General features: G+C 40.3%; 1 protein-coding gene across 2 annotated transcripts in view; it reads right to left on the bottom strand.

Moving 5' to 3' along the window:
* The window catches only part of LRBA (LPS responsive beige-like anchor protein), a 706,055-nt gene that overhangs the window by 192,151 nt on the left and 497,524 nt on the right, over positions 1–16,380 (bottom strand). For both annotated transcript variants that reach the window (XM_075543710.1, XM_075543711.1), the window contains exons 43-44: positions 16,158–16,273; positions 8,566–8,678 (exon numbers count right to left, since the gene is read on the bottom strand). In XM_075543710.1, the coding sequence (XP_075399825.1) occupies positions 8,566–8,678; positions 16,158–16,273 (229 nt within the window). The remainder of the gene's footprint in view (positions 1–8,565; positions 8,679–16,157; positions 16,274–16,380) is intronic.

Here is a 16,380-nt window from a genome sequence, read left to right as displayed (position 1 = left end):
CAGGCAGGACCCAAGAGCTCCTGGTGTAAGGGCATGTCCACCCCCCGCTGTGCGTGCTTCTGGACTCCGCTGTCAGGACGCTCACAGCACGCTTGCGCTCCAAAGCAGAAAGACAGAGGACGCTTGCTTTCCTTCTACTTCACACCCTCAGTGTTGTCTAGCATCTTAAGAAGAAGAGTTGCCATTAAAGAACAAACTATTTGTATTGTACTTATTCTTCCTTAAATTTGTAGGGTGTTTTTTTTCCTTTTGCTTTCCCACTAGTATCCCACTGTAGTATCTACCTGTTTTTTGGTCTTTTAAATCTTTACACACTAACAGTCTGTGGCTCAAGGTAGTACTCAGTAAACTAACTACATCTGAGCAGCAACATCAGAGACTCTCCAGTTTTAACCAGACATTCAGCTTTTTCACAAAACAGAGATGTCCCCCTAAAAAAGCGCCAACTATCATCTGGGGCAAAGAGAACAAAAACAGCAACAGAAAACTGTTTCCAGTTTCAAGCAATAGAAGGAAGGTTATCCTCTACCTCAGATGTGCGCATGAGGGCTGAAAAGCTGGCAGACGTTTAAAAAGATGCAGCAATTAGGGCCGAGAGAAGAAAGCAGTACACATTTTGTAATGTTTCTCACCCCACCCCTTCTCTCTCTCTCTCTCTTTCTCTCTCTCTCTCACACACACACACACACACACACACACACACACACCTTAAGCAGATCTGCATGATGCACACTCTTCCCTTTCTTTTATGTGCGATGCTAAATGATTACACTCATTTAAATATGCTACTTGATAACAATGGTTTCAAAAACACTGGCTTAGTGTTATAATTCTGACTCTACAAGCGAGTTCTGTGATCTCGGGCACCTTGTTTCACTTCAAGGTGTCTAAGATTCTACCCCTGCAAAAGGTAACAATAATCCTACTTATGTTTTAGGAAAGCTGTGAAGGGTAAATGAGTTAAAACAGGTAAAACACTTAACCAAGAGCTGGCATGCAGAGTAGGTCCTCCAGAAGCATTTGTGAATAAAGCTATTAATAATAAGTGGGAAGTTCCTCTCCTCAGAAATGTATAGCTGAGGTCATGGAGTTTTTATTTGAATAAAAAGTATAGATGACATTCTAATCAAAGAACACACTAGTTTTTTTTCCCAAGACTGGACATGGAGATTGCAGTGCACATACATAGTCTATATCGCATATATTCAAAATTAGATATGGTGATCAATTAGAAGAGAAATGATTGTCTCAGATTGTCTTAGATTTTTCTCCGAGAAAACTGGTCTATACACCCTCTAAGAGTAGGGAGGGGGGAGGGAGACAAATCAGAGTTGAACAAAAATCCTCCATAGCGTATAGAGAAGGCTGCAGTACTGAGACTCAGCCATCGCCATTTACTTTTGGAGTGTGACATGTTGTAAATATAATCCTGCCCTAATTACAGTTTCTTATAAATAAGAGACCCAAACAGAATGTTGATTCTTCTCTCTTCAAAAAGGTGTCAAAATAGAAAATCAAGCTCTATCAAACATGGATTTATGTCACTCCAAACTCTATGCCTAGTTAGAACCGTCTTCTTATCAGTCAGAACTTCGGACGACTGAAAACACAGCCAGGAACGTAGGGAAGTGGGGAGGATCAAGTTAACACTGATGAGGACGGCTTTCTATGTAAGATTTAATTTGCATCATATTCTCGGACTAAAGTAGTTTCGGTCTTCTCCACAAACGGCTGACAAGAGCAATTTGTGTATAATCAATAAACATGTGATGATTCTTAAAGGGATCCTGTACCTGCAATGAAATTCCATGCCATCAACCTTTGTTTTACATTGCTCCAGCCAGCCTTTGTCCTCAGAGCACGGTCAGAGTAGATAAAAGAGGAGTGCTCACGACACTCATCCAGCTTCAGAAGGAAAATCCCCTGAGCAGCATGGGGAAAATTACCAAATAAAATTGTGGCTTTGTATCAAGGGCTGAAAACTAGCTTTGGGGAAATTAAATGGACATGAAGATGTATAAATAATTCAATACATTTTTAAGCTAGTCAGACTACATTATTTACTTAAGAATGGGAACCAGATCTGTTTATTTTCTAAATTGAGCTTTACGTACAATATTTCGTAGAACTTCACAAATTTATTTAAAATAAGTAATAATGTTGCCTAAATGTATGTCATGGTATAAAGTTTAATATAATTCTACTATAATCATTATACAATTGAGTTACAGCTAATTTCATGTATGTGATACATTCATGAAAATGTGCATAAAATACATTTGAAAACTAAATCACATTGCAAACATTATGTCAGACCTCATCACAGAAAACAGTGAAATATTTTTTAAAGCGAACCATCCTTTCTATTTTATAGATGCAAGAGAACAAATTTCAAATATGAGATATGATTTGCTAGTTAAAACAATACTGATAATTTTAAGCTCACTTATTTCAATCAATATTTAAATTTCTCCAATTAGTACTAGCAGAAGCCGATCTTGGAAAAATGGAATGACTTGTAACAGACAGCTCACTGGCCCTTTAAAGAAAAGGAGAATGTTAGCTAAGACATGGGCTGGAGTGTTGGAGTTCACCACTTACTTCCAGCCCTGTCAGTTATACGCTTGTTCCACTATTCCATTTTCTACCCTCCAATTCTGATGGGACGTGAAACTTATGGATTCTCCTCCTCCACATTTTTTGACATCTAATCCACATATCATACAATTCAATAGTTCAATCACGAAGAATTGTACAATCATGACCACAATCAGTTTTAGAACATGCTCCATTTTAGAACGCCCCCACCCCCCATGGTTAAATCGCCTTTAATACGCATTGTGTGATCACAGTCAGTTCCAGTGCTCCCTCCCTGCCTCCGGCCTTCATGGTTCACTCCTGAAATTCCCTCACCTCCCTCTACCTCACCCCTGACCCCTATCTCCCCTACAAACCATTGCATCAGCTATTATCTCTATGCATCCACTCCCTCTGGGAAACCCAGAAACAACAGAAAACAAAATTTAAAAAGTGGTATAGATAAAATAATAACATAAAGATAAAAATTCAAATAATGAGTAAAGAGAAAAAAGGCCACCCTACATATTTAAAAGCAAGGGAAGGAATTGTTGTTATGGAACATGTAAGAGGTACTTGAGCCTAGAAAACATTCAGCTTGGGTAAACAGAGAGGTCAGCTGACGAAGTATCCAGTTCGATCCAGCCTAATCTGATATTAAAAAATAGAGTTATAATTATTATTTCAGGTTTGTTAACGATATATGGTCATGTTTTAAAATGTATCTTAACTTTAAAAGTATATATGGAAATAATTTAAGATGAAATTATTTAATTGGCTTCAAAGAAGTGAAAGGAGAACAAAAATGAAAGAATGCCCAAAATTCGTTAATTATAAATCAGAGAACTTAGTACATGGGAATTTTACTCTTCTGCTTCCAATTACATCTGTTTGAACATATAGCAAAACATACATAAATACACACATGAATGTGTGTGTGCATCATGCGAGCATGTCTCCCAGCAGCACTGCCCCTGCCTTGATTCCAACTCACAGCAACACTCCAGGACTGGGTACCACTGCTGCAGCAGGTTTGAGAAACCGTACACTCCATGAGACCAGACAGCCTCCGCAATTACAAAATGAAAATAATTGATAGTCCAGTACAAAAAAGGAGTGCCTTTGTAAAATATCAGGAAAAAAAATTATAGTTAAAAGAATCAGCATAGATAATATGGCCTGATTCCTGAAAAGAGCATACACTGCTATTGAGCTGATTCCAATTCATGGTGACGCTCCACAGAGTCCGAGGCTGAAGCGCCTAGAGGAGGAGAAAGACTCAGTGTTTCCCCAGAGCGGCTGGGGGAGGCTTGAAACAATGGACCTAACAGCAATACAACATTTACTGGGCAGCCAAGTGTAATTATTCCTTATTGCTTTGTGGAAAATCAGCAATAATCTAACATTTTTCTTTCTTTTTTTTCTTCCAGCCCCCCTGCCACAGCTCAGCACAGGGGAGCAGGGACACACGGGCCAGGAAGAGTAACATTTTTCTTTACATGTTTTTGCAGTTCTAAGAGCTGATAAAATAAATATATTGTAATTTGAAAATGTCACATATATTTAATTCATTTAGTACAATAATATGTACTGGGCTCTACACAGGCAATGTGGAGAACACAATCGTGAACAAGAATTCCAACATTCTGATGTCTACTCGGGGAGCTGAAAAGAAGCAAACCCAATAGGAAAAAGACTACACCATGCAGACCCAGCAAGTCCTATGAAACAAACCAATGAGCCCTGGTGGCTTTGCTGAGAAAGGGTCGGACAGCTAACCTCCCCACGAGGGCAGCAGTTCACACCCAGCAGCCACCCCGAGGGGAATCAACGGGGCTGGTCTACCACTCACTGCTTACTACCTCCTTGTCTGTCAGACTGTCGTACTGTGGTGGCTTGTGTGTTGCTGTGGTGCTGAGGGTTGTGTCACTGGCATTACAGATACCAGTCACTCAAAGTGAACAGGTCTCAGCAGAGCTTCCAGAGCACAAAGAAGGAACAGGCTGTCCAGTTAAGGGGAAATCACCACTGACAACATTACGGAGAGCATCAAAACATTGTCAGTGACAGAAAATCCCATAAATAGAAGCAGAGCATTGTCAGAGATAATGCCAGACGATGAGTTCCCCAGGTCAGAAGGCACTTAAATGTGACTGAGGAGGAGCTGCCGTGTCAAAGTAGCGCGATCAGACTGACTCGGACGGAGGGAAAGCCTGAGCGAGGAAAGCCGCTAGTACCTTCATTTGCCGAGGGTGTGCAATTTAAAATGAAAAGACACACCTGCAAACATCAACTAACAATCAGACTTGGAATGTATGAAGTATGAACCTAGGACAAATGAAAATGCATTAGTTGAGCGGCAATGGACTGGTATTGGCCATTTTGCATTGGAATGTCTATATTTTACTATGCCAGGAATGACACAATCAGGAAGAATGCCCTAGCATTCACTGTCAAAGGGGGCATTTCAAGGTCTATCTTGAAACACAACGCTGTCTGTTATAGGAGATATTCTATCCACATATAAGGAAATCCAATCCATAGAGCTATTGTTCAAATTTATGCATCTTCCATGATGTTCACCTTCCCAACATGATCAATGAAGACAAAGTGGGTACATAAGGAAATGTGGTGAAGAAAGCTGATGGAGCCTGGCTATTAAAAAGATATAGCGTCTAGGGTCTTAAAGGCTTGAAGATAAACAAGCGGCCATCTAGCTGAGAAGCAGCAAAGCCCACATGGAAGAAGCACACCAGCCTGTGTGATCACAAGGTGTCAAAAGAATCAGGTGCCAGGCATCAAAGAACCAAAAAATCATTATCATTGTGAATGAGGGGGAGTGCAGATTAGAGACCCCAGGTCCATCTGTAGACAACTGGACATCTCCTTACAGTAGGGTCACAGGGAGGAGACGAGCCAGTCAGGGTGAAGTGTAGCAATAATGAAACATATAACTTTCCTCTAGTTCTTAAATGCTTCCTCCCCTCACTATCATGATCCCAATTCTACCTTACAAATCCAGCTAGACCTGAGATGTACACTGGTACAGATAGGAACTGGAAACACAGGGAATCCAGGACAGATAATCCCTTCAGGACCCGTGGTGAGAGTGACGATATCAGGAGGGTGGAGGGAAGGTGGGGTAGAAAGCGGGAATTAATCACAAGGATCTAGATATAACCCCCTCCTTGGGGGACAGGCAACAGAAAAGTGGGTGAAGGGAGATGTCAGACACTGTATGACAAGGCAAAATAATAATAATTTATAAATTATCAAGGGTTCATGAGGGAGAGGGGACAGGGAGGAAGAGGGGAAAAGAGGAGCTGATACCAAGGACTCAAGTAAAAAGCAAACATTTTGAGAATGAAAGCAACAAATGTGCAAGTGTGCTTGACACAAAGAATGTATGTATGGATTGTGATAAAGAGTAGTATGAGCCCCCAATAAAATGATTTAATAAATTAATGTATGCATCAACCACTAAAGCTACAGATCCAGAAAGTGAAGAATTATACTAATGTCTTCAGTGTGAAATTGATCAAACACACAATCAAGATAAATTGATGATTACTGGCAACTGAAAAACCAAAGTTGGAAACAAGGAGGGAGGAACAACAGTTGGAAAATATAGTCTTGGTGAGAGAGAAAAAACCAACAACAAGAGATTGTATAATGGAATCTTTCAAGACCAATTACTTCCTCATTGTATGTACTCTTATTCAACAGCACAAAAGGCAACATTAAAGGTAAACTTCTCTAGGTGGAATACACAGAAATCGAATTTTATGGAGTACACATCAATAAAAGAGATGATCGAGTAGCTCAATATGATCAGGTAAAACCAGGCCAGGGGTTTAGGGTGGAACAGACCATCAACTCATATGTAAGTTCAAGTTGTGGTTGAACAAAACGAAAACAGGTCCATGAGAGCTAAAATCACTACAACATACGAAAAGCTTTGAAAAGAATGGGGAATCCACAGCATTTCATTGTGCTCTTGCATAACCTGTACATGGATTAAGGGGCAAGTGTGCATGCAGAGTAAGAGAATACTGCGTGGTTTCAAATCAGGAGAGGTGTGCATCAGGGCTGCATCCCGTCACCATAGTTACTCAATTTGTATCCTGAGAAAATAATCTTAGAACCTGAATTGTATGAAGAAGAACGCAGAATAAGGAACAGAGGAAGACTTATCAACCATCTGCAACACACAGTAACACAACCTTGCTTGCTGAAAGCTAGGAGGACGTGAGGCACTTGCGGATGCAGTTAAAGAATTGCACCCTTAAGTATAGGTTACAACTCACTGTAAAGAAAACAAATACCCTCACAACTGGACTGTCAAGGATTTAATCTTCCTTGGATTCACAAGCAATGCTCATGGAAGTAGCAGGCAACAGATCAAAGGACACAGTGAGTTAGGTCAATCTGCTGCACAAGACTCCGTTAGAGTGTTGAAAGGCAAGGATGTTACTTTGAAGAGTAAGGTGCACCTGACCATGTCATGGTATTTCAATCATCTCATATGCATGTGAAAGCTGGACATTCACTAAGGAAGACTGAAGAAAGGAAGACATTTGAACTATGGGGTCGTCAAAGAATATTAAAAGTACCATGAGCTTCCCGAATCATGAACAGAAGTACAGCCATCATGTTCTTTAAAAGCAAAGATGGTGAGGGTTTGTCATCTCACTCAGTGTGGACATGTAATCAGGGCGAGAGGAGTCCCGGAAGGACCTCATACTAGGTAAAGTGGAGGGCAGCAACAAGGACTCAAATGTAAGAATAATTGCGAAGCTCATCCAGGACCAGGCGGCCTTTGGTTCTGTTGGACACAGGGTCCCTCGGAGCTGAAACTGACTCCTCACAGCAACTCCTATAAAGACGTCTCAGAAACCTTATAAAAGGCAGTTGGGAAGTCAGAATGGACTTAATGACAGTGGGTGAAGTTGGTGGGTAGGATGAAACAAACAAGGATTCCTTGGTGGTGCAAAAGGTTAAGCACCTTATTTCAAAGGGCTGGCAGGGAAAATCCACCATATCTTGGAAGAAATAACCACTGACTTACTTCAGAAAGCTAAAAACCTCAAACCCACTGTTGTTGAGTTGATTCCATTCATAGAAGCCCAGTAGAATAGAGTAGAATTGCTCTACAGAATTTCCAAAGCTGTCCATCTTTATGCTAGCAGATCGCCTCACATTTCACCAGTGGAGCAAACTGTGGGCTCAAACCACCAACGGCCTGGTTAGCAGCTGAGTAATTCAACCAGTGAGCCAACAGGGTTCATCCACAATGACCAAAGACATGGGAAATCCTAAGGCATGTAGCTCTACTCTGCAGGAGATGGAGTCACAAGGAGTCGGGATTGACCAGATGGCAACAGGCAGAGAAAATCATCGGAGGCAATAGTGGAAAATGGTGTATAAGAGGAATACGAAACGCACTGTTCACAAAGTAGGGAGAGAACAGGCAAGGCAGAAAGGCAAAGCTCTGAATAAGAAAAGATTTATTCTGCAGTCAATGAATTCCAAAAAGGTTTAAGCACTGGAGTGTCAAGCAAAGTTAACCCGAGAAAGGATCCACTTTGTCGCACTGAAGAGAGGATCGGAACGGGCGAGAACACGGTGGTGGACACTCGTCTGCAGGCAGGAGCACTACTGAGGTCTCCTGACTTCCTTCATGCACTTGTATCAAATCGTAACATCCTTACAAAAGCTGCCAAAGACACTGATAATGCCTTCTTCAAAACACATGTGGACAAAAAAGCAAGATGTTTATTATAGTTAACCAAGCTAATCATGCATATTTATAATTAATCAGGTTAATCATGACTATTAAAATTTATAATATCTTACATTTAATAATACTTAAGATAAATATATGTTATAATTACAGTTAAAAGATTAAAAGGCATATGAAAATTAAAATTGGCATATTTATTTCTATATAGGATATAATTATATATCAGATGATTAAAGCAAAATTACCTTGGATAAATCTCTGTAGTTGCTTGGCAAGGTGAGATCTAGATCTTCTGATTCATAATTAGTAATCACCCAGGGAAATACTGGATACTGATTTAAGTCATTGTAACTGCGCCCTGGTTGGAGGGGGGGAAAAATAGTAAATCTTAACTTGGAATGATGAAACACAGTATTAAGATCTAGGAATATATTTTAATAAAAGAACATTAAGAATGACTAACAGTCATTAAGTGCCAGCTATCATTCTCAATGGTTTCCACGTATTCCCTCATTTAATCTCAAGATCATGGTGACTTTATGCACAATAGGATGAAATGCTGCCACAGCCCGTACCATCGACACAATCTTTGGTATATTTGAGCCCAATTGTTAAGTTAATCCATCACAAGAAGGCTTTCCCTCATTTTTACTTATCCTTCCTATTGTTACTAAACATGATGTCCTTCCCCAGCATCAAAAACTAAAGTAGACTAGAACGATGTATATGGAGTAAAGCCTTCAGGAACATCATTTGCTGACAGGGCACAAACTGACCAAAAAAAAAAAAAAAAGAAAGACAGCTGCAAACACTGATTAGCAATGAGAACATGGGAAGTATGAAGTTTAAATATATGAACATTGAAAGTTGTGAAAAAGTTTAACAGAACACATAAAGGTCGATATTCCAGGCATCAGTGAGTGAAAGGGACTCATACTGGCCATTCTGAGTCAGATAATCCGATGGTTTACTATGCCAGCGTGACAAACCCACAGGAGCGGTACTGCATTCACTGTCGCAAAGGACGCTTCACGATCTAGCCTGAAGCACAATGCCATCTGTGGCAGGATAATTTACTATCATGAAACGTAATAGAAAACCAAATGTGATGAGATTGTATCCATATCTGTATGTAATTTTGACATGGAACCCAGGTAACCAGAGTATTAATGAAAAAGGAAGATTGAAGGAAAAATTCTACCTTAAAATTATTTGAAAAAATATTAAATATATACCCATAAACTGACAGAGGAACGAACAAATCTGGCTTCAAAGAAGTACCTTCAGAATACTTCTTAGAAATGACGATGTCAATGCTCTGTCTTCAGTTCTTTAGATCTGTCATTAGAATAGGCCAGTCCGTGTAGAAGAAGAAAATCATGCTTGGTAAAACAGATGGTTAGTGATACTAAGGACTGGCTGGCGCAGTAGATGTACCAATACATTAAAATACAGCCATGCTTGTGAGGATGACCAGGACTGGCAGTGTTCCTTCTGTGGCCATATAACCAAACTTGACTCAGCAGCTGCTTGCTAACAGTTCACAACTCCCATGCCCTTCTCCCTTCTCCCTCTCCCTCTGTTGCAGATGTTAGCAAAGAGTCCAATCTTCAGCTTGATCCATCTACTTCTAAAACAATCAAAAGTTTAATGTCCTACCAAAATAAATAAAGAAGAAGAAAAAGAGGATGAACATGCTCAGCGTGACAGGACTTTCCTAGATTACGTTATTATACTCAATACGTAATGACTGAGTACATCTCAACTATTTGGGGAGAAATGCACCACAAGATCAGGAGACTCTAGATGACACAGACAATAGCACAGAGGGGTCCCTTGTAACAAGAAGTCCTGGCCTAGACAGCTTTGGTGGAGAGTTTTACTAAATAGTCAAAGCAGGCCTGATACTAATTCTACTCAAACAATCCCAGAACACCAAAAAGAATGGAATACTCAAATTCATTCTACGAAACAAGCAAAATCCTGACACCAATTCAGGCAAGAACATGGTTTAAATTGGTGTTTAAATTGTAGACCAATATCCCTATGGGGGTTACAAATTGGGCTGTTTACCACCAGGTCAACAGTTTGAAACCACCAGCTGCTCCACAGGAGATATTTGAGGCGTTCACTCCCTTAAGGAGTAGCAGTATCTTATGCACGGCGAATCTATAAAGATGTAACTAGAGTAAGGGTTCCCGGGGGGCATGGTGGCAGGGGGCCAGAAAAAGGGGAGCTGCTATCAAGGAGTACGAGAAGGAAGAAACCGTTTTTAAATGATTGTAATAGTGAATGTGCAACACTGCTTAATATGACTATACTATTGAAGTGTATATTGTCGGGTTATGTGCTAATAAAAGAGTTTGAAAAAAAAGTGACAGTCTCAGCAGCTCATGGGAGCAGTTCTCGTCTGTGCTACAGGATCACTGAGTCAGAAGTGACGTGACGGCAGTGAGGGCTTTCAGTATCCCTTACAAATACAAATTTCTCAACCATAAGCTAGCCAAAAAAAACCCAGTATCAAGCAAGATCTAGACCAGGGATTCTCAACCGTCCTAATGTCACAACCCTTTACGACAGTTCCTCATGTTGTGGTGACCCCCAAGCATGCAATCATTTTCACTGATACATCTTAACTATAATTTTTCTACTGCTATGAATCGGGCGACCCCTGTGAAAGGGTCATTCAACCCCCCAAAGGGGTCACGACCCACAGTTTGAGAACCACTGATCTAGAGACTTCATACCAGGTAAGCACGGGTGGCTCATTATAAAAACAAAAAAAACCCATGACAATGCACCAATGAAAAAAGAAGACATGATTATCTGAAACAGTGGGAACCAGTCTCCGCTACCCCCAAACAAGAAGAGCTGGAAGGTGGCCAGCTATCACTACCGACTGCTCTCCTCAGGACCACTACATGTCTGGGAAAGGTTCAGATAGAACGGGAGAAAAAGATAGAAAAAAATTCAGAATCATATAAAAGACCAGGCTCACTAGCTTGACAAGGACTGATGCAAGCCCAGAAACTGTGGCTCTTATACATCCTTCAAAGCAAGACCTGAACTCACCCCACGAATCAATTTTCAGTTAATCTACAGACACGCAGAGAGGAACAGACCCCTCAGATCAACCGATCATGTAAGACCCAAAGCACAGCACTTCTTCCCAAAAGAGCGCAGAAGGCAGAAAGGGGCAGCAAAACTGAAATTAATAGAAGCAGTGAACACAGTGAGAAAGTGCTAAGAGTCTGTTACTTTCCGGCATTTGCAATCAATGTCAGCAAACAAAATGCGTGCAAGTTGTTGAAGGGGAAACAAGTCTGTTCTGTAACCTTTCACTCAACCAGCGGACAACAGAAAAGCGGGTGAAGGGAGACGACGGACCGGGCAACATATGACAAAATAATAATTAATAAATTATTGAGGGCTCATGAAGGAGGGGGGAACGGGGAGGGAAGGGGAAAATGAGGAGCTGACGCCAGGGGCTTAAGTGGAGAGCAAATGTTTTGAGAATGATCGGGGCAATGAATGTATAAATGTGCTTTATAATTGATGTATGTATGGATTGTGATAAGGTTATATGAGCCCCTAATAAAATGATTTTTTTAAGTTTAAAAATAAATAGAATATTCAGAGACACTTAAAAAGATACTGTAAGCACAAAGAAGCTATTTGAAAGTGGACCATTTCATAAATTTTTAACTTCCATAATCATTACATGCACCCAATCAATATATATTAATTGATTCACCACATGAAACTATGCCCATTAAACTTGTCATTGAAGTTTCTTAGCTCTCTGTACTATTTTTAAAATCCTTTTAGTTACCAGTTGTCAGGCCTTACTATATTTAACATGAAAACTCAAATTTTCTTTACTCTTTATCAACAGACTATGAAATGTATTCTTCTTTGTAAATACACATGATTTTCAAAATGACTGACCCAACTCAGCGTAGTTGTGTTCTTCACAAGACTCCTTACTTCCTCAGGTCTGTAACAGGACCTCTTTTGGCTAAGAGTAATACCTGTACTTGAGCTCTTGAACTTGTCTGCTCCTTTACTTGAGTCATTACCCTCCCTCTTCTATAGGTTCTTATTCCTACCTCAAGTCATCCGCCTGCACTATCAATGCTTGAAAAAAAACACACCACCCAAAATTGAATCTCTATCTAATGTTCCCATTCCGTCTCCAACTATGCAGTCCTTATTATTGCCCTCTGTCCTCACTTTTAAAACGAACTCCTGTAAAGCCACCAACAGACCCCAGATGAAGTCCCCACGTGGGCCTGACCTGGACTCACTCTTAACCCTGCCTTGTCTCTCTAGCACGCAGGTGACCAAACTGTGCTCACTTTTCCCCTCCCTCGGGCTATCTGGTCACCTTAGTTCTACTACAATTTGAATAAATTCTCAGATTATTCTCTTCACTCTTTTACGCCCTTTCTCGTACACGGCAGGATTGCACAAGACCTTCTCACTGGTTTCTTCATAATCTCGCCGCTCTCTTGGGGATTTCCTCTTGATACCACTGAACGCCAATGTACTCTCCCTAAATTCTGCATACTATCTTTGATTCATACTTCCAATAAATATTTTTTGCGAACTTAACTTGGATGTCTTCTTAGCACAGTGAAATTACCATAGAACTCCCATCTCCCCCTAGATCAACGTTTCACGACTTGATTGCCTACTCATGGCACCACTATTTGCCCCATGATTCCGACCAGAAGCCTGGAAGTCGTTCCTAACATGTCCTTTTCCCATTTTCTGTTAGCTCTGTGTCAAGCGGTTTGTACCGTATGAATTCTCACGTTAGCTACTCCTTCCTTCAAGTTCCCACCGTAGTGACCCTAGTTCAGTCCTTTATTACAACTTGTCTTCTTATTTTGCTCTCTGCCTAGTCACTGGCCAGTCCAATTAATTTTACATACTGTCTTCAGGTGAATTTTTCTTACAATTCTAATATCAATAATTTTCCCCAAAACTTCTTACAAGTCCCATTGCAAATTAACTGCTAAAGACCAGGGCTTTCTATTCCTGTAAACAGTTATGGTCTTGGAAACACATGGGGCAATTCTAATCTCCCCTATAGGGTCATCGTGAGTAGGCATCAATTCAATGGCAGTGCGTTTAGTTTACTCAAACTGAAAGAAAATTAATATTGTCTTCAACTACCTTTCTAGTTTTCTTTCTCATTATCTTTAAGCCTATGTTAAGCCCCCCAAAACAATATATTTAAATCCTAACCCCTGTACCTGTTCATGTACTTTGTGGTCCACTAAGTTAAGCACTGGGAGGCTAAGCACAAGGTCAGTGATGCAAACCCACTAGCAGCTCCACAGAAGAAAGATGTGGCAGCCGGTCGCTATGAATATTTACATCTTTGGAAACTCTGTCGAGTAGTCGACGACGCTGTCCCAGAGTTCTCCTTGAGTCGATGTCCACAGGAGAGCACTGGATTTGGAAATCACAGCTTCCTTTTGTTACATTAAGGAGATCCTAAGGATTAAGGCAGTGGCCTAAGCCTCTGTGCTCAGCAGTGTCTTATAAAAGGGGGAAACAGGCATACAGGGAAGAAGACAGATGCCATGTGAAGATGGATCTATGGAATCAAGAAAAGCCAGGAGACATCCAGGGAGGCAGAAGCTAAATGAGGCAATACAATTTACCCTAAAGGTGAAGCCCTAATTTCTGACTTTTGACCTCTTGAATTGTGAGGTGGGGGGAAGTCTGTTCTTTAAAGCTACCTGCTTTGTAGTACTGTGATGGCTGCCCTAGGAAACTTGGACAGCACATGAGTATACTTTGCACACACACAAACCAATCGCTTAGCTCTCCTGTATGCATACTTCATAAGGTCTACCTGTGTTCTCACATTTAGATGGAATGCTTTCTAATCTTCCAACTCCTTCTGCTACTCAGTCATACAGGTCCTTAAAAAACATGAACATTTTCCTGACTTTCTCCTAACTCTGATTAAGTGGATGAATATAAAAGAATCCTCCCACAGAACTTGACATTTCTTTTATTGCACTCATACCAAATGGTTCTAGAATTATATAAATATTCCCCCAAAACAACTTGTCTATCACAAACTGAAAGTAATTATGTATTTTTCTCTATTCATTTTCAAAGTAAGCCACTTTACTGGGAGAATTTCAGTAACATCACATGATATTAAACAGTGATTGGTTGAATTATATCTAGCCAACGTGGTATGTTCATATCCTCACCCATATAACAGTAGACAGAATCACAGTTGAGAAGAATGTTTTCTCTCATATCTGAAGGATTCTATCTCAAACCAAGCACTTCTGAATTATAAAAAGAATGGCATAGAAGTTGAATTGAGAAAAAGAAATTGAAAGACACAGGCTCTTCTAGACATGGTGCCATGAATCCTAACTTCTAGCTTCCCGAGCTTCGAGAAAGTAAGTTTTTGTTTATAAAGCCACTCATTTTGGTATTGGTTATACTAGAATTAGAAAACAAAAACATAGGACTTAAATGGGACAATTTAGTGTTTAGATTTCATATAGGTCATAATATAAATATTTGTTATTTGATATTTTACCGGGGACCTTTTTGTTGCTACTTCATTGTTTCATCATGTTGATACATTTCCAATTTTATTATTAACGGGTTCTTCAGATATCAAATGGATTTGATTCTTGCTGTGCCTTAAATTAAAGACTTGAAACTTACTTATTTCAATACAAAACTGGAAATGCTAATATCAGTTGTGATAGCTCTGTTCTCTGTGTCAATGTGACACTTGTAAGAAGCTATGGGTAGAGTTTAGCCTGTCAATCAGGCTGCAGCCAGGTGACTTCCTCGGAAATGCAACTAAGATATATAGCTCTCTGGAGGCTGGTCTCTCTCTCTCTCCCCACCTCCCCCTCCCTGCTTCTTGGACACCCAAAGAGCTATTGGAGCCCTGCCATGTTTTCCACTGATCTCCAGTTCACATGGATCTGCAGGGCTGGCCTGGAATCTTCCTGCATTCTGCATCGTTGCATGCGGCTGCGTGAGTCGGAAGAGTCTTAAGGACTAGTATTGGACTTAAAGACTTGAGTTGGACTAGATTGGGATGCTTCTTGATATATAATTACTTCTTGATGTAAAGCTCTTTCTTACACATTTATGAGTATCTATGGATTTGTATCTCTAGTACAGTAGTTCTCAACCTTCCTAATGCTGCGACCTTTTAATACAGCTCCTCATGTTGTGGTGACACCCCAACCATAAAATTATTTTCATTGCTACTTTATAACTGTCATTTTGCTACTGGTATGAATCGGGCAACCCCTGTGAAAGGTTTGTTCAACCCCCAAAGGGGTCATGACCCACGGGTTGAGAACTGCGGCTCTAGTCAGTCCTGAAACCACACCAATACTGTTTTGAAAGCTATTTTGAATATTTTTATTGGATTTTTACTTGTCTGTCTACTTTAATATCCTAAGCTGCCTTTTTTCTTTTTAAAAGACGTGTGAAAATGGAAATGGTTATAATATTTGGAGGCTGTAGAGTCAATTCTGATTCTTCACAACTCTACAGGACAGAGTGAAACTCTCCTACTGGGTTTCCAAGGCTGCGATCCTCATGGAAGGAGATTGCCGCTTGTTCTCCTGAGGGGCACCTGGCAGGTCCAAACCACCAACCTTTGGGTTAGCAGTCAAACACTTATCCACTATGCCTCCGGGACTCCTTTCAAAAACTCAGTAACTCACTTTTGTACTAAAAAGATGTTACATATAGCGGTACTCAAAATAACTATGCCGCAATCAATTACTTATTGTTAAAAACAAATCAATTAGTCAGGTGAGATTACCTGCGAGCGTGTTGAGAAACATCAAGTACTCAAAATTTGAAATCTCCCTGTGTTGCCATCGCTGGGTCATATTAGAAGCTTTAAAAAGTTGACGTGGACTAGCTAATGAAATACGCCTGGGGAGGGAAAACAGAAAGAATGGTGAGATCAATTAAAGTCAAGATTTAATTATATCACAGTAAGTCATGTATATTTAATTTTATTCATTCATTAAAAATCATGT

The sequence above is a fragment of the Tenrec ecaudatus genome, chromosome 3 (assembly GCF_050624435.1).
Source record: "Tenrec ecaudatus isolate mTenEca1 chromosome 3, mTenEca1.hap1, whole genome shotgun sequence".
Classification (NCBI taxonomy): domain Eukaryota; kingdom Metazoa; phylum Chordata; class Mammalia; order Afrosoricida; family Tenrecidae; genus Tenrec; species Tenrec ecaudatus.
This window is presented reverse-complemented; position numbering and strand designations above follow the sequence as displayed.